This window comes from Tachyglossus aculeatus, chromosome 2, assembly GCF_015852505.1.
Source record: "Tachyglossus aculeatus isolate mTacAcu1 chromosome 2, mTacAcu1.pri, whole genome shotgun sequence".
Lineage (NCBI taxonomy): Eukaryota > Metazoa > Chordata > Mammalia > Monotremata > Tachyglossidae > Tachyglossus > Tachyglossus aculeatus.
The window spans coordinates 50,658,759-50,686,139 of NC_052067.1; the positions used below are offsets into that span (position 1 = coordinate 50,658,759).

Here is a 27,381-nt window from a genome sequence, read left to right on the forward strand (position 1 = left end):
GGGGCTCACAGTCTTAATCCCCATTTTGCAGACGAGGTAACCGAGGCCCAGAGAAGTGAAGCGACTTGCCCAAAGTCACACGGCTGACAGGTGGCGGAGCCGGGATTCGAACCCATGACCTCCGACTCCAAAGCCCGGGCTCTTTCCACTGAGCCACGCTGCTTCTCTAATGAACGCTTACTGTGTGAAGAGCACTGCACTAAGCACTTGTACAAGGGTATCGCGGCCTAGAGAAAATCAATCAATCAATCAATCGTATTTATTGAGCGCTTACTGCGTGCAGAGCACTGTACTAAGCGCTTGGGAAGTACAAGTTGACTACATATAGAGACGGTCCCTACCCAACAGCGGGCTCACAGTCTAGAAGGGGGAGACAGACAGCGAAGCAGGATCCATTCATTCATTCATTCAATCGTATTTATTGAGTGCTTACCATTCATTCAATCGTATTTATTGAGCGCTTACTGTGTGCAGAACACTGTACTAAGCGCTTGGGAGGTACAAGTTGGCAACATATAGAGACGGTCCGTACCCAACAGCGGGCTCACAGTCTAGAAGGGGGAGACAGAGAACAAAACCAAACATATTAACAAAATAAAATGAATAGAATAGATATGTACAAGTAAAATAAATAGAGTGATAAATATGTACAAATATATATATTTATATTTACATTTATATATATATATATACTCTTTTCACCTGTATATATATATATATATATATACAGGTGAAAAGAGTACAGACCTAGGAATCAGAGGACCTTTTTTTTTTAACCCCGGCTCTGCCCCTTACTTGCTGGGAGACCTAGGGCAAGTCACTTAACTTCTCTGTGTCTCAGCTTCCCCAACTGTAAAATGGGGCTAAGATAAGCAGGGGAAAAGCATGGCTCAGTGGAAAGAGCCCGGGCTACGGAGTCAGAGGTCGTGGGTTCTAATCCCGGCTCCACCACTTGCCTGCTGTGTCACCTAGGGCAAGCCCCCTCACTTCTCTGGGCCTCAGTCCCCTCCTCTGTAAAATGGGGATTAAGACCGTGAGCCCCATGTGGGACAACCTGATCACCTTGTATCTACCCCAGTGCTTCGAACAGTGCTGGGCACATAGTAAGCGCTTAACGAATATTCATTCAGTCATTCAATCGTATTTATTGAGCGCTTACTGCGTGCATAGCGCTGTACTAAGCGCTTGGGAAGGACAAGTTGGCAACATATAGAGACGGTCCCTACCCAACAGCTGGCTCACAGTCTAGAAAGGGGAGAGAGAATAGCACTGTTATTATTATTATACGTGTCTTTCCTGCCCCTTAGACAGGGAGCTTGATGTGGACAGTGTCCCGGCTCCACTGCTTGTCAGCTGTGTGACTTTGGGCAAGTCACTTTACTTCTCTGGGCCTCAGTGACCTCATCTGTAAAATGGGGATGAAGACTGTGAGCCCCCCGTGGGACAACCTGTTCCCCTTGTAACCTCCCCAGCGCTTAGAACAGTGCTTTGCACATAGTAAGTGCATTATAAATGCCATTATTATTATAGGAGGCCTTCCCAGACTGAGCCCCCTCCTTCCTCTTCCTCTCCTCCCCATCCCCCCACCTTACCTTCTTCCCCTCCCTACAGCACCTGTATATATGTATATATGTTTGTAAGTATTTATTACTCTATTTATTTTACTTGTACATATTTATTCTATTTACTTTATTTTGTTAATATGTTTTGTTTTGATGTCTGTCTCCCCCTTCTAGACTGTGAGCCCGCTGTTGGGTAGGGACTGTCTCTATGTGTTGCCAACTTGTACTTCCCAAGCGCTTAGTACAGTGCTCTGCACACGGTAAGCGCTCAATAAATACGATTGATGATGATGATGATGATGATGTTGGGTAGGGACCATCTCTATATGTTGCCAACTTGTACTTTCCAAGTGCTTAGTACAGTGCTCTGCACACGGTAAGCGCTCAATAAATACGATTGATGATGATGATGATGATGATGTTGGGTAGGGACCATCTCTATATGTTGCCAACTTGTACTTCCCAAGCGCTTAGTACAGTGCTCTGCACACAGTAAGCGCTCAATAAATACGATTGATGATGATGACGTTGGGTAGGGACCATCTCTATATGTTGCCAACTTGTACTTCCCAAGCGCTTAGTACAGTGCTCTGCACACAGTAAGCGCTCAATAAATACGATTGAATGAGTGAATTGAATATCTATAGTTATACCACCTTGAATAAATTGTGTAAGATATTGGCAGAAGATTACTTAAACTCTGAAATCGTGGCAAAACCTTACCGTTTAAAGCAAACTAATAATTTCAGTTTTTTGAATGATTTGATTTTGTGGGAAAGATAAAGTTTGCATTTGGTAACGTGATTGAAATTTAAGGGAATGTGCCTGCTAATTCCGTTGTGTTGTTTCCAAGCGCTTAGTACAATAAATACCATGGATTGATTGATTTTAGAGAAGCCGTACGACCTAGTGGAAAGAGCACAGGCCCGGCTGTTAGGAAACCTGCGTTCCAGTCCCTGCTCTGCCACCTTGCCTGCCATGCCAACTTGTACTTCCCAAGCGCTTAGTACAGTGCTCTGCACACAGTAAGCGCTCAATAAATATGATTGAATGAATGACTGCCATATGACCTTAGAAAAGTCACCTAACTTCTCTGGGCTTCAGTTTCCTCGTGTGTAAAAATAGGGCTAAGATACCTGTGCTCCCTACCCCTTTAGATAAGGAGCCTGGTGTGGATCGGGAATGCTGTCTGCCCTATTCATATTGTATCTCTGTCCTTGGGACAGAGTAAGGGATTAACACCCTATTGTTATTATTGATAACGTATTTATTACTCTATTTATTTATTTATTTATGTTACTTGTACATATCTATCCTATTTATCTTATTTTGTTAGTATGTTTGGTTTTGTTCTCTGTCTCCCCCTTTTAGACTGTGAGCCCACTGTTGGGTAGGGACTGTCTCTATATGTTGCCAACTTGTACTTCCCAAGCGCTTAGTACAGTGCTCTGCACATAGTAAGCGCTCAATAAATATGATTGATGATGATGATGATTTTGTATATATACATAATAATTCATTCAGAGCACCCTCTCCACACTCAAACCTAGCTCACCAGAGAACCATGCGTGGTGAATCTTTAGCTTGCTTAGGGGGTAGGATCTTTGAAAATGAGCGGCAGATATATATATATATATATACATATATATATATATATAATAAATATATCTATGTATATATACATGTTTGTATATATTATTTAGGCCTATTCACAGGTATGTGATGTTGGGTTTCGCGGAAGTATAGGTGTCCCAAAAGAAATTCTTTCTAACCTTTTGTAACATAAAGTATCGATTCAGTGCTCTGCACACAGTAAGCGCTCAATAAATACGATTGATTGATTGATTCAATCATTGTCGTATTTATTGAGCACTTACGGTGTGCAGGGCACTGTAGTGAGCACTTAGAAGAGTACAGTAGAGCAATAAACAGACACATTCCCTGACCACAACGAGCTCCCAGTCTAGAGGGAGGAGACAGATATCAAGTAGTTTTGTTGGAAAGGCAATAAACACAAAACATTAGACTGCCGGGAAGCAAATAAAAGGCTTAGCTATTTAGACAGTAGAATTTCCTCTGAGGAAGAAACTGACGAATGCGCGTCAGGACTGTAAAGGAAATCAATCAATCAATCAATCGTATTTATTGAGCGCTTACTGTGTGCAGAACAGTGTACTAAGCGCTTGGGAAGTACAAGTTGGCAACATATAGAGACAGTCCCTACCCAACAGTGGGCTCACAGTCTAGAAGGGGGAGACAGAGAACAAAACCAAACCTACCAACAAAATAAAATAAATAGAATAGATATGTACAAGTAAAATAAATCAATCAATAAATAGAGTAATGAATAAGCAACGCATTGAATGTTTCGTCTCCTTACTTTTTTCCCCAAGTTGGGTCCTTCTGGTTCCATTTGCTTTGGCTCTTTCCCCGGACACGCTGGACTTACTCTCGAGTCAAAGTAAATAGACATCATCATCATCAATCGTATTTATTGAGCGCTTACCATGTGCAGAGCACTGTACTAAGCGCTTGGGAAGTACAAATTGGCAACATATAGAGACAGTCCCTACTCTTGGCCAATTCTGTTCCATTTCCCGTCTACAAATCCAAACATTCCTTCCTCGGGATTCCCCAGGGTCATCATGGTGACGGGATGCGCTCACTGCGTGCTGTGTCCCTTGTGAAAGTGGCAAGTGATGAGGCCTTTTTTTTGGTTGTTTAGGGGCTGAAAAGAAAAAGAAGAAATTATCGTTAACGTATGAGCCGATGTGGCTGAAAGAGAGAAAGACTTGCTTAAGACCAGGGCTACAGCAGTAAATTAGCTTACAATACTCCATTCTCTGGCCAGGAAACTGACAGGCCAGGAAGCTACTTTTAAAAATTGCACAGCAGTCATTTATTAAAAAATATTAAAAGAGTAGAAGCAGTGTGGCTTAGTGGAAAGAGCCGGGAGCCCTCCTGTGAGTCAGAAGCCCTGGGTTCTAATCCTGGGTTCTAATCTCTTACCTACTGTGTGATTTTGGAGAAGCTACTCAACTTCTCTGGGCCTTAGTTTCCTCACCTGCCATATGGAGATGAGTGGTAGAGCCGGGATTAGAAGCCCCGACTCTAGACCGTGAGCTCGCTGTGGGCAGGGAATGTCACCGTTTACTGCTGCATCCTACTTTCCCAAGCTCTTAGTACAGTGCTCTGCAAACAGTTAGCGCTCAATAAATCCAATGGAATAAAGGAATGAACCCACGACCTTCTGTCTCCCAAGCCTGTGCTCTATCCACCCTAAAACAGACAGATTCAGCGATACCAAAGGATAGAGGAGCTTAAGTCTAGGCCATAATCAGTTAATCTTGATTTCTTGAGGAGTTTTCTTAGCTGTACTCATCAAAGCAGCTTCTGTCTGTTTTCCCCAATAACAATGATAATAATTGTGATATTTGTTAAGCACTTACTACGTGCCCAGCACTGGGGTGGATACAAGCAGAGTGGGTTGGACACAGTCCCTGTCCCACAAGGGGCTCACCGTCTTGAGGTAACTGAGGCACAGGTAAGTGAAGTGATTTGCCCAAGGCCACACAGCAGACATGTGGCAGAGCTGGGATTTGAACCCATGACCTCTGACTCCCAGGCTGATCCACTAAGCAAGCTCCTTGTGGACAGGGATCATGTCTACCAACTCTGTTGTCATGTAGTCTCTTAAGTGGTCTTAATAGAATGCCCTGCAGGCAGTAAGTACTTGATAAGCACCAGTGATTGATTACCTTTTGAAGGCAGCCTAGGCGAATGAAAGGTCTGAAAATAGTGGCTTTGTTGGCTTGCGTGCCATTTTTAGCCGGTCAAAATATAAGGGTCAAAGTCATAGTCAAGGTGGTGAAATTGCATTTGCTAGTTTCAAAGAGAATTTCAGTTCTGCTTTTGTCAAAATCTTTCTACAGTGAAAGAAGATGTCCTTGTTTAAAGCCCGAGATTGGTGGTCCACCACGCTAGGAGAGCAAGAAGAATTTGATCAAGGGTGTCTGTGTGTCGCCGACGTCGACAATAGTGGAAGTGAAAACAGTGAGTCACCTCTATGATGTTGGAGAAGTGATTAGTGGTGATCAAAAACCTTAAAACATCATTTGCATCTCCAGTAGTAAATAGTAAACCGTCTCAGTCCCCATTTTGCAGATGAGGTAACAGGCCTGGAGAAGTGAAGTGACTTGCCCTCATTCACACAGCAGACAAGTGGCGGAGCCAGGATTAGAACCCATGACCTTCTGGCTTCCAGACCTGTTTTGTATCTACTACGCCATGCTGCTTCAAATCATCATCATCAATCGTATTTATTGAGCGCTTACTATGTGCAGAGCACTGTACTAAGCGCTTGGGAAGTACAAATTGGCAACATATAGAGACAGTCCCTACCCAGCATTGGGCTCACAGTCTAAAATGGAGAGACAGAGAACAAAACCAAACATACTAACAAGATAAAATAAATAGAATAGATATGTACAAGTAGAATAAATGAATAAATAAATAGAGTAATAAATATGTACAAACATATATACATATATACAGAAAGCAGACATGCCATACCAAAAATACATTCTGGGAGCCCGTGGTAAGACACTGTCTGCTTATGCCATACCAAGTATACATTCTGGGAGACCATGATAAAACACTAAATATTTAGGCAACGGTCTAGTAATATGAATTGACTTTAATATCCCGTGATAAGTTTTGATGGAGGTTTTGATAAGCTCCCCAGTATTGTTTGCTAGCAGCATATGGCCAAGTGAAACGACCATGTGCCTGGAACTTGAGAGGATGTAGGTTTGCATCCCAGCTCTGCCAGTTGCTTGCTGAATCATCTTGGGAAGTCACTTAACTTCTCTGGGCCTCAGTTTCCCCATCTGTAAAAATGAGGAGTAGCTCCTTGTTTTCCTTCCCTCTCAACTCTGAGCCCCTAGGTGAGAGTGAGACTGTCTGACCTGATTGTCTCGTGTCTGCCCCAGCACTTAGTAATAATAATGATGGCATTTGTTAAGCGCTTACTATGTGCAAAGCACTGTTCTAAGCGCGGGGGAGGTTACAAGGTGATCAGGTTGTCCCACGGGGGCTCACAGTCTTAATCCCCATTTTACAGATGAGGGAACTGAGGCACAGAGAAGTTAAGTAAAGCAAGTAAAGCAAGGCAGACAGGCGGCTACATTTGTTGACTCATCATTGAAAAGGCAGAATTTATTGACTTGCCTCGTTCTCTGTATTTCTTTATAATACAGTTTATTCAGAACCCTATTTGCAGGTTTTTTTTTACAGTTTTTACAGAACACTGTTTGCAGTTTATTCAGAACATGTTGAAAGCATCTCTCTTGCCTCTTTTTTTCCCCCCCCTTCTAGATAAAATAATCGTGGGCAGTTATATGGGTTACCTCAGAGTCTTTTCCCCCCGTCCTGTGAAAACAGGAGAAGGAGCACAAGCTGAAGATTTGCTCTTAGAAGTATATTTACAAGACCCAATTCTGCAAGTGGAAGTGGGGAAATTTGTTTCGTAAGTACAGTCCTTGCTCTCGTGGTACTATTTGGGATACTTAAAATATTAAATGGGATGTCTGCTTAATCTAAGTACTGAAGTACATTTCTGTAATTTATATTAATGTCCGTTTCTCCCTCTAAACCGCAAGCTAGTTGTGGGCAGGGAGCGTGTCTGTTACATTATTATATTGTACTTTCCCAAGTGCTTGGTACCATGCTCTGCATACAGTAAGTGCTCAATAAATACGATTAACTGACTGATCTAAAGACAACTTTTTTTTTTTTTTGGCAAAATGTCTGGAACCCAGAAGCCAGAAAACAAGCATGCATCGAAAACTTTTTTCCAGGGTTGACAGTGCTCATGTTTTCATTTTATTTTCTTATGAGGTGTTTTAATGCGAGCAGTTTTGACTGTCAGTAAATCAATCAGTGGTATTTATTGAGTGCTTACTGTGTGCAGAGCACTGTACTGTGCTATGCGCTTGGGAGTGTACAACATAATAGATTCCCTTCATTCATTCATTCAATTGTATTTATTGAGCGCTCACTGTGTGCAGAGCACTGTACTAAGCGCTTGGGAAGTCCAAGTTGGCAACATATAGAGACGGTCCCTACCCAACTCACAGTCTAGAAGGGGGAGGCAGACAACAAAACAAAACATGTGGACAGGTGTCAAGTCATCAGAATAAATAGGAGTAAAGGTATATGCACATCATTAACATACCTGTATATATGTATATGTATATATGTTTGTACATATTTATTACTTTATTTATTTATTTATTTATTTTACTTGTACATATCTATTCTATTTTATTTTGTTAGTATGTTTGCTTTTGTTCTCTGTCTCCCCCTTTTAGACTGTGAGCCCACTGTTGGGTAGGGACTGTCTCTATATGTTGCCAATTTGTACTTCCCAAGCACTTAGTACAGTGCTCTGCACACAGTAAGCACTCAATAAATACAATTGATGATGATGATCATTAACAAAATCCTGCCCACAACGAGCTTGCAGTCTAGATGGGGAGAATGTGTAAGTATATGAAATCACATACAAGTATTTCAGCAGTATTGTTTGGCATAATATACTTTTAGGTTTGATTCCAAACTTTAGCCTTACACTATATTATAAGCCAGAAAATCTTACTGATTTATTCAAGTAGTCTGGTACTCAGCCTCTGGCCCTCAAGTGGGTGAAGCACAAATCAGCTGCCTAGATTTATTTCAACCCATTTTAAAACCCTGGAAAAGGCTTTGGAACTTCACTATTTTAAATTCCTTTGCGTGAGGCCGTTTAGACCTTCCCTTTTCATGGGAAAGAAGTGTGGTTCAGTGGAAAGAGCCCGGGCCTGGGAATCAGAGGACGAGGCTTCTAATCCTGGCTCCACCACTTGTCTGCTGTGTGACCTCGGGCAAGCCGCTTAACTTCTCTGTGCCTCAGTTACCTCATCTGTAAAATGGGGATTAAAACTCTGAGCTCCCCCGTGGGACAACCTGATTACTTTGTATCTACCCCAGCACTTAGAACAGTGCTCGGCACATAGTAAGCGCTTAACAAATTATTATTATTATTATCATCATCTAGAAAGGTAAATTTCACTGCATTGTGGTCATTGTTGCAGTATGACACCCTTTCTCACATTCTTCCTGCTCCAGATTCTGTCTAGTCTTCAGAATGAAATCCACTTTATTAGCTTTTCTCATGAATTCAGGACTAGATGTACCAGAAAAGTCATTTAGTGCAATTTGACACATAATTTACCTGCAGTTCTCATTCTGAGGAGTCATTCAATCGGTCTGTTTGGAGGGTATTGGACTCCTCCATGAAGCCCATCATTTTTCAGTTTCCCCCAATCTCGTCTCCCAGTTTTGGCACACTTGCTTCATCCTTTTGAGAAAGGTAGCAAGGTGCCAATGCAATACCTTTTTTATACTTCATTCATTCAGTTGTATTTATTAATACTAACAATGATGGTATTTGTTAAGCGCTTACTATGTGCAAAGCACTGTTCTAAGTGCTGGGGGGATATAAGGAGATCAGGTTGTCCCACTTGGGGCTCACAGTCTTAATCCCCATTTTACAGATGAGACCCAGAAAAGTTAAGTGACTTGCCTAAAGTCACACGGATTTGAACCCATGACCTCTGACTCCCAAGCCCGGGCTCTTTCCGCTGAGCCATGCTGCTTCTCTAGTTGAGTGCTAACTATGTGCAGAGCACTATATAAGCATTTGGGAGAGTACAGTACAATAATAGACAGATTCCCTGCCCACAACGAGCTTACAGTCTCAAGCGAGGGAGACAGACATTAATATAAATAAAAGCAAATTTAAATTTTTGCCTGATGTGAGTCTGTGGAATTCCTCTTGTCTGGTAAGATTTTTTTTAATGCCATCCTTATCTGTTGTTACAGAAAGTTCCACATTCCCTCCCGTCCGTCTTTACTATCTTTTCTAAAGTGTTCGTAAACTGTGAGATTCTCTCCAGACCTTTCCCCCTTCCAGCAGTCCTGTATTCTTGGGCAGTCTTAAAGATTGTATTAAGTCAGTGGCCGGTTCTTCGCCTCCCAGCTTTTAATTAAAAAACAACATTACCAAGTTTAAAAATTTCAGTGTCCTCAAGCATTCTGTTTCAGAAATAGCCCACCCCTCTTAGAAAAATTTCACCCATTTCGAAAAGTTGTTAGTGCATCTATATCCATTCATCGTAACTCTTCAGCACCGGTGCCTGCTTCTCAAACAGGTGTATGGGACCCTCACCGTTTCAAAGAATGCTGCTATGGAGAGTCTGGTCTTCTTGAAAGAGACCTGCTTCCTCCCTGAATTTATTATGATGGGGGTTCAACTAGCATTGGCATCATCTCTTTGGACAGGCATAACCCAGTATTTGGCGTACGATAGTGCATTTAAGAATTCTTTAGAAGCAGCATAACATATAGTGTGGTAGTGTCTTTCTCTGTTGCCATGGAGATATGTGACCTGTGTAATCTCAGACAAGTCACTCAACCTCTCTGGTCCCTCATCTGCAGATTGGTGATTCAGTACCTGATCTCTCTCCTGTTTAGACTCAGAGTCCCATGCGGGACCAGATTATCTTGTATTTATCCCTGGATGTAATATAGCATTGTCACATAGCAAGTGCTCATTAACAAATACCACAATCATTATTATCAGTAGTAGTAATAATGACAATTATTATTATTACTGATAATTACGGATGATAATAATGATTGTGGTATTTGTTAATAAGCAGTTCATCATCATCATCAATCGTATTTATTGAGCGCTTACTATGTGCAGAGCACTGTACTAAGCACTTGGGAAGTACAAATTGGCAACATATAGAGACAGTCCCTACCCAACATTGGGCTCACAGTCTAAAAGGGGGGAGACAGAGAGCAAAACCAAACATACTAACAAAATAAAATAAATAGAATAGATATGTACAAGTAAAATAAATAAATAGAGTAATAAAGCACTTGCTATATGCCAGGAACTGTGCTAAGTGCTGGGGTCGATACAAGCAAGTCACTTTGGCCACGGTCCCTGTCCCACGTGGGGCTCACAATCTTAATCCCCATTTTACGGTGAGGTAACTGAGGCTCAGAAAAGTTAAGTGACTTGCCCAAGGTCACACAGGAGACACGTGGCGGAGCCAGGATTCAAACCCAGGCCTTCTGACACCCGGGCCCGTGCTATATTATTATGTTTGTACATATGTTTGTACATATTTATTACTCTATTTATTTATTTATTTATTTTACTTGTACATATCTATTCTATTTATTTTATTTTGTTAGTATGTTTGGTTTTGTTCTCTGTCTCCCCCTTTTAGACTGTGAGCCCACTGTTGGGCAGGGACTGTCTCTATATGTTGCCAATTTGTACTTCCCAAGCGCTTAGTACAGTGCTCTGCACACAGTAAGTGCTCAATAAATACGATTGATGATGATGATATTATTATTATTTGGATGTCCTGTGTTGATATTAAAGCAAAGGCTATTTATAATGTATAGGATGAGCACAATTTCACGTGTGAAAACTTAGGTAGGTTTTCACTATTTTTAGTTGTCTGAATTTTAAAATTACTGAAATCTCCCTTGACTGTCATTACTAAAGTTTAAATGCTGTACTTTTATCTGGAATTCATATTTGCCTGCTTCCCTTTCAGTGGCACTGAACTGCTTCATTTGGCCGTGCTTCATCCTAGAAAATTGTGCGTGTACTCCGTTTCAGGTAAAAAAAAAAAAAAATAAACTGACCTCATCAAGGTACTTGGTCTGCCTTTTATATTTTTAATCTGTGGAAAACGCTTTTCCAGGTTTTAGATGCTGGTAATAGTCTATCAGTTGATAATAACTGTGGTATTCGTTAATCGCTTACTCTACGCCAGTCTCTGTCCTAAGAGTTGTGGTAGATGCAAGAGTTTCTATTTGATGTGGAAGTGGATGGGCAACCACAGGAAGTTGAACCAGTTTGTTCTTTTCCTCACATTCCTTCTCTCTTTTTCCATCGTTTCACTGATCCTTGGGGACTTCAATATCCACACAGTTGTTCTTGACGACTCTTCTGCTGCCCATTTTCTATCCCTCCTCAACTCCACTGACCATCTGCTGTAGCCCAGCTCACCCACTCAGCAAGTTGGACACACACTTGATCTCATCATCTCTAGTCACTGTACAGTCTCTCCCCTCACCAACTCGGAATTCCTTCTGTGTGATCACAATCTCCTCACCTGCCTTCTCTCCCACCCCCGGCCTCCCTGCAAATCTGTCCCGTTCTGCCACGGAGATCACAGATATTTTAACCCCATCAAATTTTCTCAGGTCATCATACCCCATGTAGCCTCCATACTCAAACTACCTTCCCTTGATGACCACATTGACACTCTCAATGTCACCTTCTCTATTGAACTCAACTCTTTCGCTCCCCTTTCCCTTCATCAGCCTTGTACCACTTACCACTTATCGCCTCCTTCGCTACCGTGTTAATCCAGGCAGTTATAATAATAATAATAATGATGGTATTTGTGAAGCACTGTTCTAAGCACTGGACAGGCTACAAGGTGATCAGGTAGCCTGATTGGAAGGGAGGGCTCACGGTTTTAATCCCCATTTTACAGATGAGGTAACTGAGGCACAGAGAAGTTAAGTGACTTGCCCAAAGTCAGCAGCTGACAGTTGAACCCATGACCTCTGACTCCAAAGCCCACACTCTTTTTCCACTGAGCCACGTTGCTTCCATCCTATCCTGCCTTGATTACCGTATCAGCCTCCCTCCTGCCTTTCCCCATTCCAGTCTGTATTTCACTCTGCTGCTCAGATCATTTTTCTACAAAAGTTTTCAGTCCGGATTTCCACTTTCCTCAAGAACCTCCAGTGGTTTCCCAGCCACCTCCACATCAAACAGAAACGCCTTACCGTCAACTTCAAAGCACTCCATCACCTTGCCCCCTCCTAGCTCATACTGCTTCTCTCCTACCATAGCACATTTCACTCCTCTAATGCCAGCCTATTCCCTGTGCCTTGATCTCCTCTATCTCGCTGACACTGTCTTGTTCACATCCTGCCTCTAGCCAGGAACACCCTCCCTCTTCCCACTGTAAAAGCCTTATTGAAGGCATATCTCCTCCAAGGAGCCTTCCCCGACTAAGCCCTCATTTCCTCTTTTCCAACTCCCTGATTCATCCTGATTTGCTCCCTTCTAATCACCTCCTCCCAGCCCCACAGCAATCATGTACATATCTGTAAATTATGTATATTAATTTCTGTCTCCCCCTGTAGATGTTAAGTTCACTGTGGGCAGGGAATATATCTGCTATATTGTTATACTGTATTTTCCCTAGTGCTTAGTACTGTGCTCTGCACACAGTAAGCGCTCAATAAATATGATTGATCTTGAATGGGAAACATAGACTGAACAGTTTTGTAGAAAAATGAACTGAGCAGTAGAGTGAAGTATGGATTGAAGCAAGGAAGCTGATGCAATAATCAAGGCGGAATAGGATAAGAGCTTGGAGTAATGTGATAACAGTTTGGATGGAGAGGACAGGGGGTTTTAGGGGTGCTGTGAAGACTGAAAGGATAGGATTTGGTGAATTGAATATGTGGGTTTAATGAGAGGGATTAATCTGAGGATAATGCCAAAGTTATAGGCTTGTAAGTCAGGGATGGTGAAAGACAGCGTTTGGGGTGGTTATATGAGGAATTCTGTTTTGGTCACGTTAAATTTAAATTTGAGGTGTTGGTGGGAAAGCCAAGTAGAGATGTCCTGAAGGCAGGAGGAAATGCAAGACTGCTGAGATGGAGAGAGAGATTTGGGAATCATCTGCATAGAGATGGTAGTCAAAGCCATGGAGCAAATGAGTTCTCCAATTTGGTGAGTGTAATTGAGGAATAAAAGGACACTCAGAACTGAGCCGTGAAGGACTTTGCCAGAGATGGCTTTGAGGAGTCAAAGCTAATGCTTCTAGAGTCACGTTCTTGCATTCTCCCACAGAATTAGCGTCACGTCTCCTTCCTGTCCCTGTAATGTAACTTTTGGAATGTAGGTAATGTCATCATAAGGACACATGTGAAAAGCTTTTTTATGGAAATTGTCAGGTCCTATGCATTTTCCCCTTGCCCCTACACTGATTGCGTCAGATTCTTGGCTTTCTCTAAGTCTGCGTAATTACGGGCGCTTCTTCCCAGCCTTGGGATGTGGTGGCAGGAGCTTTGGTGGAGGGAGACAGGGCTTTTAAACATAAAAATACTAGAATTAAAAGCATCTAATGCCATATTGCTTCAGGGCAGGGGGCAAACCAGCTGAAAAACAGACAAATGGCCACCCTACCATCGCAGGGACTGTGACAGGATGTATGGTTTTTCCCGCATTCTGCTCCGTCACCCGACTTGGCTGCTGTCTTGGGAAAATCCGAGACAAACTGCTCAAAGCGATAAGGCCCTAGAAGAACAGGAAGCTGAGATGACAGCCCCAGAGAGATAAAAGCTTCCCTCGGTGGTTGTGTTCAGCAGATACGGAGCATTAGATGAGGTACAATGAGAATATTAACATATCATAAATAGGATTTGACAAGGGCCTGCTAAGGGTGAGGTTGGTGGCTTTTTTTTAATGGTATTTGTGAAGCCTTTACTATGTGCCCGGCATTGTTCTAAGGGCTGAGGTAGATACAAGCTAATCAGGTTGGACCCCATCCTTGTCCAACATGGGGCTCACAAGCCTTAATCCCCTATTACAGATGAGGTCACTGAGGCACAGAGAAGTTAAGTGACTTGCCCAAGGTCACACATACAGCAGACAAGTGGCAGAGCGGGAAGTAAACTTTGGTCCTTCTGACTCCCGGGCTCGTTAGGTTACAGTGCTTCGCTACTGGAGTTGAGCTGACAGGTAAACATGGCAACTACAATTATCAGTTGCACATTACCTTAATGATTAGAAAGATTATACCTTCAAGAAGAATGGGAGTTCAGGGATATTGTTCACCAAATTGTTCACATCGTCTTGTTTGCCCAAGGCAGACATAGCCACTGGCTTAAAGGAAATATTGAGGACAGTGCATTGAACCAATGAATGGAATTCATTCTCCTCATTCTTCTTCCTAAATTTACGTCATTAACCATTTCAAAATTTAGCTAATTCTATGAGTTACTTTTCTTCCCAAACTGAAAATGAAGGCATAGTCTGCCACAACAAAACAAAATTGTATTAGCAGGTTTCTTATACTCATTCATTCATTCAATTGTATTTATTGAGCGCTTACTGTGTGCAGAGCACTGTACTAAGCGCTTGGGAAGTACAAGTTGGCAACATATAGAGACGGTCCCTACCCAACAGTGGGCTCACAGTCTAGAAGGGGGAGACAGACAACGAAACATATTAACAGAATAAAATAGAATAAATATGTACAAATGAAATACAGTAATAAATACGTACAAACATATATACATATATACAGGTGCTGTGGGGAGGGGAAGGAGGTAAGGTGGGGGGAGAGGGGAGGAGGGGGAGAGGAAAGAGGGCGCTCAGTTTGGGAAGGCCTCCTGGAGGAGGTGAGCTCTCAGTAGGGCTTTGAAGGGAGGAAGAGAGCTAGCTTGGTGGATACCCCGTTATAAGACTGATTTAAGGGATTAGGTATAGGTAAGTGTATCCTTTCGTCTTTTGGAAGCGTATTTATGTGAATTAATTAACTTCAGCAATATGTGACCAAATGTATGTCAAAACAAAATTCTTAAAATCAGATATCTTAAAATCAAAATCCTGGAAGATTCCAGAATTGAAGTCTGAGCAGAAAACCTAGTCGTTGTCAAAAAGTCGTGGGTGGCACAGATAAAATTTAATTTTACTGGTTTTGGTTTTGTATACCTATTTTGGACGATTAGGTGATTTTTCTCTCTAAAGATGATTCCTTTTAATCACTTTATCTTCAGTGACACCCCAATCAGAATGAGATCATTGTTTGAGTCTTCCAGCGTGTAGCTGGAAGTTTTCCCTGTTTTTCATAAATTAATTGGATACTCAAATAGGGGTGCACATCGTCTGTTCACCTAGATCAGGTAGATAAATGATGCTTCAGAGAGCTCACAAAAAAGATGGTAACTTATGGAATATATGTCAGTGAGATCCGTCTCCCGTTGATCTTTTTATTATTCATTCATTCAATCATTTTTATTGAGCACTTACTGCGTGTAGAGCACTGTAATAATAATAATAATGATGGTATTTGTTAAGTGCTTACTATGTGCAAAGCACTGTTCTATGCGCTGGACTAAGCACTTGGGAAAGTACAATGCAACAGTAAGCAGTGACATTCCCTGCTCACAATGAGCTTGTCTGGTGACTGAAAGAGGTGGTTTGGAGCATCAGTGGGTTCACTCTGATCTGAAGTAGCTAACCCTCCTTCTATAAGCGTAATACAACAGAACACTGCGTAATAATAATAATAATGATGATGGTATTTGTTAAGCACTTACTAGGTGCCAGTCACTGTACTAAGTGCTGGGGTGGGTACGAGCAAATCGGGCTGGATGCTGTCCCTGTCCCACATGGGGATCACACTCTCACATCCCCATTTTACGGATGAGGTAACTGAGGCACAAAGAAGTGACTTGCCCAAGGTCACACAGCAGACAAGTGGCGGAGCCGGGATTAGAACGCAGTCCTAGGTCTGTGCCCTATCCACTACATCATGCTGCTTCTTACGCCATGCTGCACAGTTGTGCAGGATTCCTTTTTCTAATGTGTTTTTAAGTTTCTCAGAGAGTAGTAACAGCTGGGGAGAATATCGCAGAACCTGGACTTCGACCTTGGCAGGGTGTGTCTTGTTCTTCTTCATGACTGGGTTTGTTTTGACACACATGACATGCTGGGCCTTTGAAGTCTCTCTGTTGCAGCTGGGATTCAACTCAAATCACTTGACTTGATCAGCTTTGGAAATGATGGCCAGTGAGGGAAACATTTTGTTCCTTGCAGATGTATTTTTCTCCCATAAATAGGTATCTCCTGTCTAATTTCAGGAAAAGCGGTCTAATACTGGAAGGTAAATAGATAAGCAGTATATTTACTGTGTTTCAGTCTCATGTAAGGAATGCTAACTCTGAGGATGATTTCTGTTTTACAGACCGGCCATAATTTACCAGTAGATAGTAATTGTGGTATCTGTTATATACCACATTAATTGTGGTATAGACCAAGTCCTGTACTACGCAATGGGGTAAATAAGAGTGTTTTACTCCGACTGTGAGCCCTATGTGAGACCGGTGCCTTGTCCAACCTGATTATCTTGTATCTAGCCCAGTGGTCAGTGCGGTACTTGGCACACAGTAAGCGCTAAACAAATACCATAATGTCAGAGTCCAATGTTTTCGATACCCTAGCACATTTTTATGTTTGTTTTATTTTTTATCCGATTTGAGAACAGGACATTAATTACTCTAACTCTCGAGTAGTAGAATTATTTACCCGAACAAGTATGAAATCTTAATAGAGAACAGCTCTTCTCAGAGGCCTTTGTTGAAAAAGAATGGGAAAGATTTTCATTCACTGTGGAACGGTAATGTAAGAGTGACTTTCCTCTGCTGGGCAGCAGTCGAGAGCGGAGACTGAAGTTTACTGCGTGGCAGTGGTCAACCACTTCCATATTTTTACCAAGAAAACCCTACGGATGCATTATCCAAGAAATTGCAGATGGAAGCGGGAGCGACCTGGGAGAGATGTGTCCACGGAGTCGCTATGGGTCGGAAATAACTCGACAGCATGAGGCAAGAGAAGCTACTCTTGGGCCTGGCTGTTTGCTGAGCCACCTTAGTATTCCGTAGGAATGAAGGTGTCCCGTCTTGGTCTTCCCTTTCCGTCTAGGGAGGTAACTTCATCCTGGCGAGAGCTTTGAAGGGTGGAAGTTCCCTTCTCCCTCCCGCTCCAACCCCGTTGACCTCCAATGGTAGTTCAAAAAACTCCTTGCTGACCTTGGAGCTGAGTGGGAGAGAAGCAAAGCCTCCTCACATAACCTCAGAGCCTCGTGGGGAAAAAAGGTGCCCTGGCCAGAGCCCAGGGGAAGAGGGCAAGAGGGTGAGAAGAGGCAAGAAGAGGAGCGGGGATGGCTAAAGAAGAGGGAGAAGATCTCAGATCATTCATTCATTCATTCAGTCGTATTTATTGAGCGCTGACTGTGTGCAGAGCTCTTTGGAGAGTACAATACAACAATAAACAGACACCTTCCCTGCCCACAACGAGCTTACAGTCTAGAGGAGGGGAGGCAGGCATTAATATAAATAAATAAATTACAGATACGTACACAAGTGTTGTGGGGCTGGGTGGGGGGAAGAGCAAAGGGAGCAAGTCAGGTCAATGCAGAAGGGAGTGGGAGAAGAGGAAACTGGGGGTTTAATCAGGGAAGGCCATTTGGAGGAGATGTGCCGTCTATAAGGATTCGAATGGGGGAAGAGTAATTATCTGTTGGATTTGAGGAGAGAGGGCATTCCAGGCCAGGGGCAGGATGTGGGCGAGGGGTTGGCAGCAATATAGATGAGATGGAGGCACATTGAGAAGGTTAGTATTAGAGGAGTGAAGTGTTGCGGGCTGGATTTCAGTAGGAGAGGAGCGAGGTGAGGTTGGAGGGGGAAAGGTGATTCAGTGCTTTATGGCCAATGTTGAGTGATGTGGAAGTGGATGGGCAACCACCGGAGTATTTTGAGGAGTCGGGTGACGTGTCCTGAACGTTTTTGTAGAAAAATGATCTGGGCAACAGAGTGAAGTATGGACTGGAGTGGGGAGAGACAGAAGGCTGGGGCGTCAGCAAGGAGGCCCATGCAGTAATCCAGGCAGGATAGGAGGCGCGATTGTATGGATAAAACACGGGTCTACGAGTCAAAAGCTCATGGGTTCTAATCCAGGCTCTGCCCCTTGCCTGCTGTGTGGCCTTGGGCAAGCCACTTCACTTCTCTGTGCCTCAGTTACCTCATCTGTAAAAGGGATGAAGACTGTGAACCCTGTGAAGGACAGGGACTGTGTCCAACCCCATTTGCTTATGTCCAGCCCAGCGCTTAGTTAAGTGCCTGGCTTATAGTAAGCTCATAACAAATAGCGTGATAATAATAATAATCATCAATCGTATTTATTGAGCGCTTACTATGTGCAGAGCACATAGTAATATTATAATGTCATTATATAATATTATATTGTGATTTATAATGTCATTATATAATATATTATGACATATAATATATTATTATTATACCACATTATTATTAATGTGGTAGCGGTGTGGATGGAGAGGAAAGGGTGGATTTAATGATGTGAAAGAGGGACTGATAAGATTTAGTGATGGATTGAATATGTGGGTTGAATGAGAGAGAGAAGTCAGGGATAGTGCCAGAGTTGCGGGCTTGTGAGATATCTATCGAAATAGCTCTCATCCAGGTGTTTCTTATATTAACTAGAACACTGGATCATCACCTCTCCCCTACCCCCGTCCACACCAAATTTTGCTGGTAAGATCATTTTTCTAAAATGTCAATTGGCACATATCTTTTCACTCCTCAACAACTTTTAAACATATTCCTCTCTGTATCCTGCAGAAACTCCTATCTTTTGGCTCTCCGGCACTCCATCAACTCTCTCCCTCTTACGTCCTTTCTCATGACACACCAAGCTGGCACCCTTCCTTCTTCTCACCGCTCTTCGTTCTCATCATCTCTTCTGCCTCCAGCCGCATCTCACACCCACCTTCCTGCCTGGACCTCCCTCCCTCCCTTCAAATCTGCCAAATTACAGCTCTTCCCATTTTCAAAGTCCTTCTGAAATGCCACCTCCTCCAGGAGGCTTCAGCCCATTAATTTTCCTTCTCAGGGTGAGAGGAACCCGGCCAGGTTACAGGGCAAGGCGGTGAGCCAACATCTTGGTTCTATTTCTGGCTCACATCAGCCTCCAAAGGCCAGGACAGTCTTGTTTTGGCTGCTCATCTTGCCAGCACGTCTCAGAGGCCAAGTCATCGTCGATCGTATATATTTATTTTAGTGAAAGTCCCCCTTTCACTCTCCTGGACCTGGCACTTCTGTTTCCCGCGGTCCGTTCTCCCTCTTCGTCCTTCCCTTCAATCACTCTCTGGATTGACCCATGCCACGGATGGGCTCTGCCACGGAGGGCAATCCCGACTCTAGTCTGGTGATTCAGAGAAGGTCCTGACCACTCCAATAAAATGAAAACCCCACAAATTCAGCTTCTTAGCATCAGGGGCTGAGGCGAAAAGGGAGACTGGGGAGAAGAAGAGGAAAGAGAACCTTAATCATAGACTGTAAACTCGTTGTGGACAGGGAATGTATCCACTGTATTGTACCCTCCCAAGCATTTAGTACATAGTAAGTACTCAATAATTGATGACGTTGAACATAAGAAAGACTGCAACTTCTGGGGCCTCAATGAGAGAAGCTTCCAGTCCTTCAATCAATCTGTCCATCAGCAGTATTTATTGAGCACTTACTACTGAGCACTTGGGAGCATACAATGCTACTGAATTAGCAGATTCGTTCCCCGTCCACAATGAGCTCACAGTCATGATCTTTCGACTTGTGTGACTGTAGCATCCTGTCCCTGGAATTGAGTGAGGGCAACTTTCCAACACCGTGAGGTATTATGACCTCCAGGAGTGCAGGGAAGGTGTGTTTTAATCACCTGCACGAGAAGCAGGATGGTACAGTGGATAGAGCACAGGCTGTGTGACCTTGGGCAAGTCACTTGGCTTTTCTGGGCCTCAGTTCCCTCATCTATAAAATGGGGATGGAGACTGCGAGCCCCGCGTTGGGACAGGGACCGTGTCCAGCCCAATTTACTTGTATCCACCCCAGAGCTCAGTACAGCGCCTGGCTCATAGTAAGTGCTTAACAAATACCATCATTAGTATTATTATTATTATTCCATGTCCTTAGTGCGGTGCTCTGCTCACAATAGGGGCTACATAAATGTTACTGATTCAAGGGAACCTTACCATTTTAAATAATTCAAGTTTCCGTGGGTTTTAGCGGTGGTGCATTAGTGTGATGGTAGATCATCATCATCATCATCAATCGTATTTATTGAGCGCTTACTATATGCAGAGCACTGTACTAAGCGCTTGGGAAGTACAAATTGGCAACATATAGAGACAGTCCCTACCCAACAGTGGGCTCACAGTAGATACAAGGAAGAGAAGAGTTCAAGTACTTGCATAGTGATAGCTATTTTTCAAAGTACTATCAAACTGGTATTTATTGAGCGCTTACCGTATACCAACGAAAAGTGATTATTTTTCATTTTCGTAGGTACTTTGGGTAATGTGGAACATGGGAACCAGTATCAAGCCAAGCTTATGTATGAACACCATCTTCAGCGAACAGCCTGCAATATGACTTATGGATCATTTGGCGGCGTGAAAGGTAACTCAAATTCTTGTTTTCAAAATATGACCCAGTGAATGGAGCCACGTGTCAAACACTTGATGGCTAGGAAATGCAGACTTTTTTCTAAAGCCCGCTGCACAGCTAAAACAAACAGCACTTCTTTTATCAATCAGTCGTATTTATTGAGCACTTACTGTGTGCAGAGCACTGTACTAAGCGCTTTCTTTTAGCAGTATACATTCCAAAATGTAAGGAGAGTTTTAAGAACGGTGATTAAATAATGAATTCAGGAGATCCAACCAATAATTACGTTCTCTCTTGGCCCTTCCCTATTCAATGTTTTTATAAATGCTTGGCTTTGGTGGTTTTGTGCCAGTAGTTAAATTCTATTTTCCATTTTGTGTGTAAAACTCTTAAAATCTCACCTTGGGACAGGAACTGCCGCCTGCACATTATGCTCCATTAATACCGGGTGTGAACTTTTGTTCAGCTTCATTCCAGATGGGTTTTCACCGAAATGAAAAAGGTCGGAGAAGTCAGTAGTAATCCTTGGGTTCATTCTTTCCCTAGTAAGATGGCGTGTTGTTTTTCAGAGCAGACAGGTGAAGTGTATGTACTGAGTCAGATTAGCATAAACACTCAGCGCGTCGGAGACAAATTGCACGGAGAATGCAGCGAGACGAAAACGGGTTGAACTCAAGCCACCGTTCGTTGCGTCAAGCTGCCATGGGGGCTCCCCCTCAGCCTGGAAGTGGGAGGGGTGACCCAGCTACTTCCCACCCACCTTCTTTCCTAGTTTTCCGCCGGGAAGGTGAAGCTAACGGCATAACCTTCTCAGTGCCCAGTCTGCCGGTGGTTGTCTTTGCTCAAGCGGCTTTAAAGAAGAGCCATATGTAGCTCCGTGGGTCATTGGTGGTTCCCATCCCCTGCTCTAGAACGTGTTGCGTGCTGGAGGGAAATCTTCTGAGAAGCAGAAGAAGGGGAAACTGCTTTTGGCAATGGCAATAATAGAGCGAGCCGACGTAGGGTGTCGAGCCGGGATCCCGCTCGTAGGTGCTCACGAGGAACCCAGTTCCTTATTGTTGTTTTCTTTCCTTTCCGTTTTCCCTTAAGGTACTTGTTAAGCGCTTACTTGAGCGCTGGGGTCGATTCAGACTAATTGCTTTGGATACAGTCCCTGTCCCACGCGGAGCTCCCGGTCTAAGTAGGAGGGAGTCGGATTTAATCTTCATTTTACACATGAGGGGACTGAGGCACAGAGAAGTGAAGTCACTTGCCCACGCTCACACAGCGGACAAGTGGCAGAGGCGGGATTGTAGATCCTCTGACTCCAAGGCAAGGCTGCTTCTCAGCTGCTCTCCGAGAAAAGGGCATGGAGTTTGAGTGCCACGTATTTTGTCTCATTTCACACAACTGGAGTTGTAATCCCTATTTCTGCTCAAACCCACTTTTCTCTATGCCAGCAGCATTGTCAGTTTGATTGGGCCCTTACGCTTGTTCATTTGGTGAAAGTTCTCCTTGTACCCCCTCAACTGCGCTTGTTTTCGCTAAAACGTTGGGTTGGGCATAATCAGAAAGGAATGCGTCTCTTTCCCGCTTCACCCCTTACTCCACCTAAATCCCGTATTTCCTTTTCTTCTGGAAGCCGGCTGAATATAGACAGGCCTTTTCCACGAAAGAAACATGAACGGCAGAATTCCTTCCATTTGGAGTCTGAAAAACTCAAGCGGGCGGTGGGGAAGGAGTGCTTTAGCGAAATCCCAAGAAATTTGGTGTTTAGGAGGAGCAGCGCAGTGCTTGAGATTATTTGTCAAGTTTCATCCTGTATGAATTGTGCTGTTCTCTTTCTTGTATTAACTGATCAGATTAGTAGCTAAACTTCAGTAAAACAGAGAGGCGCTTGAGAATTATGTGACGTTCCTGGGGCCTTTATGAATGTGATTCCCAACTGTTCGGTGCTGCTATCTGTAATAGCAATAAATACTTTGTTCGTGTATCATACCTTTCATCCGGGGATCTCAGGATGCTTTGATAACCATCCATCTTTCACTTCCAGCCCCCGTGAGGTATTTCCATTTCTTTTTCCCCCTCCTGTTTCCCCATCTGGAGGCCCAGGGGAGAAAATAGGGTCAGGGTTGTACATTCACAATTCTACCCTTCATCTCTGATAGATTTAGACACTTGAAACGGTGTCTTACCCAGGGAAGCAGCGTGGAGTAGTGGTAAGAGCATGGGCTTGGGAATCAGAAGGTCATGGGTTTTAATCCCTGCACCGCTACTTGTCTGCTGTGTGATCTTGGGCGAGTCACTTCATTTCTCTGTGCCTCAGTTTCCTCATCTATAAAATGGGGATGGAGACTGTGAGCCCTATGTGGGACAGGGACTGTGTCCAACCCGACTTGCTTGTATCCACCCCAGTGCTCAGTCCCGTGACTGGTACAAAGTAAGCACCCCAGTGCTCAATTCAGTGCCTGGTACATAGTAAGCACTTAACAAATACCATTATTGTTATTATTACCTGTGAGGTTTCCCCAAATCAGGTTTGTCTCGGTTAGGCTGGCTTGGTTCTCTGGGTAATTGAACTTTTTTTTAAATGGAAATACTCCTTCTGGGGAAGGAAGGCCCGGAGGAAAGGGGGATTAATCAATTAGTCAACCAGTCGTATTGATTGAGCGCTTACTGTGCGCCGAGCACTGTTCTAAGCCCTTGGGAGAGTAGAGGATAACAGAGCTGGTAGACTCATACCCTGCTCATAATGAACTCACAGTCTAGAGTGGGAGAGAGACATTAATATAAATTAATTAATTAATAATGATAGGGATTAGAACAGGGATGGGAAGAGTGATACTCCAGTTATAAAATCACTTCAGCCCAGCCGTTCTTACCAGAGTTTCCTGCAATGCTCGCTTCCCAGCCTGCTAACTTTCTCCCAAGAAAATACTCAGAGGGGCTTAGACACACCAAACGTTTGTACTCGATGTATATAGAATTCCTGTTCTCCTTTTGTCCAACCTGATTATCTTGTGTCTACCCCAGTGCTTTAGTGCGGTGCTTGGCTTATAGTAAGTGCTTAACCAATCCCACAATTCTTTTTATTTGTTGTTATGTAGAGCCAAATTCAGATTCCTTCAGTGGGAGTTTTCTACCCATCCCTTCCCAACCTCATCTTGGTAAAGTTGACAAAGTTCTTCAGAAGTCTTCCTTCTGAAATGTGTGTTCAGGGGAAACCCTTTCGAAGGTGTTTTGCAAGGGTCCGGTCTGTCTTTTTGACAGAATCTGTAGAAGACAAGCCTAGTAATAGGTGATATGCTGACAGTTGGCCGAGACTGTGCCAGAGAGCTGGGACTAATTCCTTTGGAGCTATTGGAGATATCCCCGCCTCCGTCTCCTTCGGAGCTGAGCCCCGGCATCCTGTGCTGTTAGCGTGTTCTACGGAATGACAGACTGTATTTCCGGGAGCTGTCCCATTGGACTCGCCTCTCATGGCCTAGACAGGCTGGTAGTGTGGGTGGAAAGCGCTTACAGCGCTCTGCACATAGTAAGTGCTCAATAAATACGATTGGTGATTGATGATGAAAGGACTTCGTTGGGGGACCCAGTGGGACATGGATGAAGGGCAGAGCTCCAGAGCTGTTCTGTTGGAGAGAATTCATGGAACGGCACCGATGTGGAGCGACTTTTTGGGCCTGAGAAGATTGTTCTGCCTCATGGGGCTTAATAATAATAATAATGATGGTGATAATAATAACTGTGGTATTTGCTAAGTGCTTACATATGTGCTAGGTGCTGTACCAAGCGTTGGGTTGGATACAAGCAGATGGGTTTGGACACAGTCCCTGTCCCGGCGTGGGGCTCGCAGTCTTAATCCCCATTTTACAGATGAGGTAACAGGCCCAGAGAAGTGAGGTGACTTGCCCGAGCTCACACAGCAGACAAGTGGCAGAGCCGGAATTCGAACCTGTGACTTTCTGACTCCCGGGCTCTTGCTTATCCACTACACCGTGCCGCTTCAGAGTCAGTGTTGGAGGAATCCTCCCTTTTCTTTCTGTCCAACCTGCTATGATATTAATCCAAGCGGTGGTCTTATGCCGCCTTGATTACTCTATCAGTTTCTGGGATGACCACCCTGCCTCCTGTCTCTCCCCTCTCCAGCCCATACTTCCCTCTGCTGCCTGGATCATTTTTCTAAAAAAACGTTCAGTCCGTGTTTCCCCGCTCCTCCAGAACCTCCGGGCTGTCCTGCCAAAAAGCTATGGAGAAAAACCAACGGCTAATGCCAACCCCTCGCCCAAATCCTTTTGGAATGGGTGGCAATATTCATCATCATCATCATCATCAAATGCCATCAAATCGTTTCCGATCCATCCAGAATGTCGTATCTTCTGCCATATCTGTAGTCGTTCTGGCATGGATATCCATAGAGTTTTCTGGGTAAAAAAAACCCAACAGAAGTGGTTTTCCATTGCCTTCTTCCGTGCAGTAAAAACTTGTCTCTGCCGTTACCTTTGATTGATTGTTTGATTCATTCATTCAGTCGTATTTATTGAGCACTTACTGTGTGCAGGGCACTGTACTAAGCGCTTGGAAAGTACATAAGTGCATATAAGTATATATAAGTGCATATAAGTATATATAAGTGCATATAAGTATATATAAGTGTATATAAGTATATATGTGTATATAAGTATATATAAGTTTATATAAGTATATATAAGTGTATATATGTACAGAGAAGCAGCTTGGCTCAGTGGAGAAAGCCCGGGCTTTGGAGTCAGAGGTCATGGGTTCAAATCCTGGCTCCACCCCTTGTCAGCGGTGTGACTTTGGGCAAGTCACTTAACTTCTCTGGGCCTCGGTTCCCTCATCTGTAAAATGGGGATGAGGACTGTGAGCCCCACGTGGGACAACCTGATCACCTTGTAAATTCCCCAGCGCTTAGAACAGTGCTCTGCACGTAGTAAGCACGTAATAAATGCCATTATTATTATTATTACAATTAAGCAACAAAGAGACACAATCCCTGCCCAAAGCGGTCTCACAGTCTGGAAGGGGGGAGGCAGACATCAAAACAAGTAAACAGGCATCAATAAAAATAAATAGAATTAGAGATGTATGTACACATCAGAACAAGTAAAACGGGCGTTAATAGAAATAGATAGAATTATAGATTTGTACACATATGCACAAGTGCTGTTGGGTTGGGAGGGAGGGTAGAGCAAAGGATGATCAACATTTTTGATCACTTGATCATCTTCCTTTGGCTTTTTCACATGCTGCTGCTGCCCAGCACAGGTGAATTAACTTTGTCAGTGCTCATACATCTTCTGTAATTTTCTGTGGTCTTCTCCTTTTCTCCTGGGATGGGATTATATATATACACATATGCATATGTATATATACATATGCATATGTATATATATTTGTATGTATGTATTGTTTATCTGTGTATATTTTAGTGTGTCAGTTGTGAAAGAATCAAAAAAAATAAAAGCCAGACCCCCCCCAAAAACCTTATTGCTACCACACTCTGGGAAGGGATTTGTGAAAACTGAATTGTAATATGATCATTCTTTATTGCATTTAAGTGTTTCCATTGTGTAAGATGCTGTCGAAAGGGATGGGGAAAGGTACCAGTAGAAGTAGTAGTAGCGATTTACTACAAAATACTAGGATAATCCAGACATGAGCTGAATAATAACAATACCATTGTTTTTTATTGATGAAGAAGTCACTGCTGAATGTGAGAGCGTATCCTGTAAACTCATGGTGGGTAGGGAGCTTGTTTACCAACTCTGTTATAGTGTACTCTCCCAAGCGCTTAGTGCAGTGCTCTGCATGCAGTAAACGCTCAATAAATGCTATTGGTGATGATGATATATGGTTGTGGCAGAAAAGAACTCTCTCTGCATTGCCTGCACGTGAAGATCGGACTATTCATCGCCTTCCTATCTGTTAAGGCTTTATAAGATGGAAGTTCAACAGGCACAGCCCTCTGGTGAACCATTTTTGAGTCTGGTGATGTGGGCAATGTTTAGGACACCTTTTCTGTATATTTCTCCATTTTGGGGGTGGGCAGAACATTCATTCATTCATTCAATTGTATTTATTGAGCGCTTACTGTGTGCAGAGCAGTGTACTAAGCGCTTGGGAACTAAGTAGGACAGTTCAGGCACACCACTGTTTCCTCATCAGCAACCGAGCTACCAATATCCCGGGCTCCTTGTGTGCAGAGGACTTTTCGGACTTCCAAATTTTCAGACCTTTGTATTTGTTCTGTTGCCTTTTCCCCGTCCTCATTCCAAGTCAGCCTCCAAAGCTGAAGTGAGTTAATTTTGTCCACGGATGAACCCAAGCTTACTCAATAGTCTATAGATCGCTTTAAAAAGTAGTTTTTAAAAAAAATCTCCTGCGAATTTAAGAGACACCCTCAGGAGTGGCG

General features: G+C 43.3%; 1 protein-coding gene across 2 annotated transcripts in view; it reads left to right on the forward strand.

Moving 5' to 3' along the window:
* The window catches only part of BBS9 (Bardet-Biedl syndrome 9), a 478,097-nt gene that overhangs the window by 3,652 nt on the left and 447,064 nt on the right, over positions 1-27,381 (forward strand). For both annotated transcript variants that reach the window (XM_038771136.1, XM_038771144.1), the window contains exons 2-5: positions 5,495-5,615; positions 6,939-7,089; positions 11,243-11,307; positions 20,865-20,978. In XM_038771136.1, coding sequence (XP_038627064.1) covers positions 5,504-5,615; positions 6,939-7,089; positions 11,243-11,307; positions 20,865-20,978 — 442 coding nt within the window. In that variant the 5' untranslated portion in view covers positions 5,495-5,503. The remainder of the gene's footprint in view (positions 1-5,494; positions 5,616-6,938; positions 7,090-11,242; positions 11,308-20,864; positions 20,979-27,381) is intronic.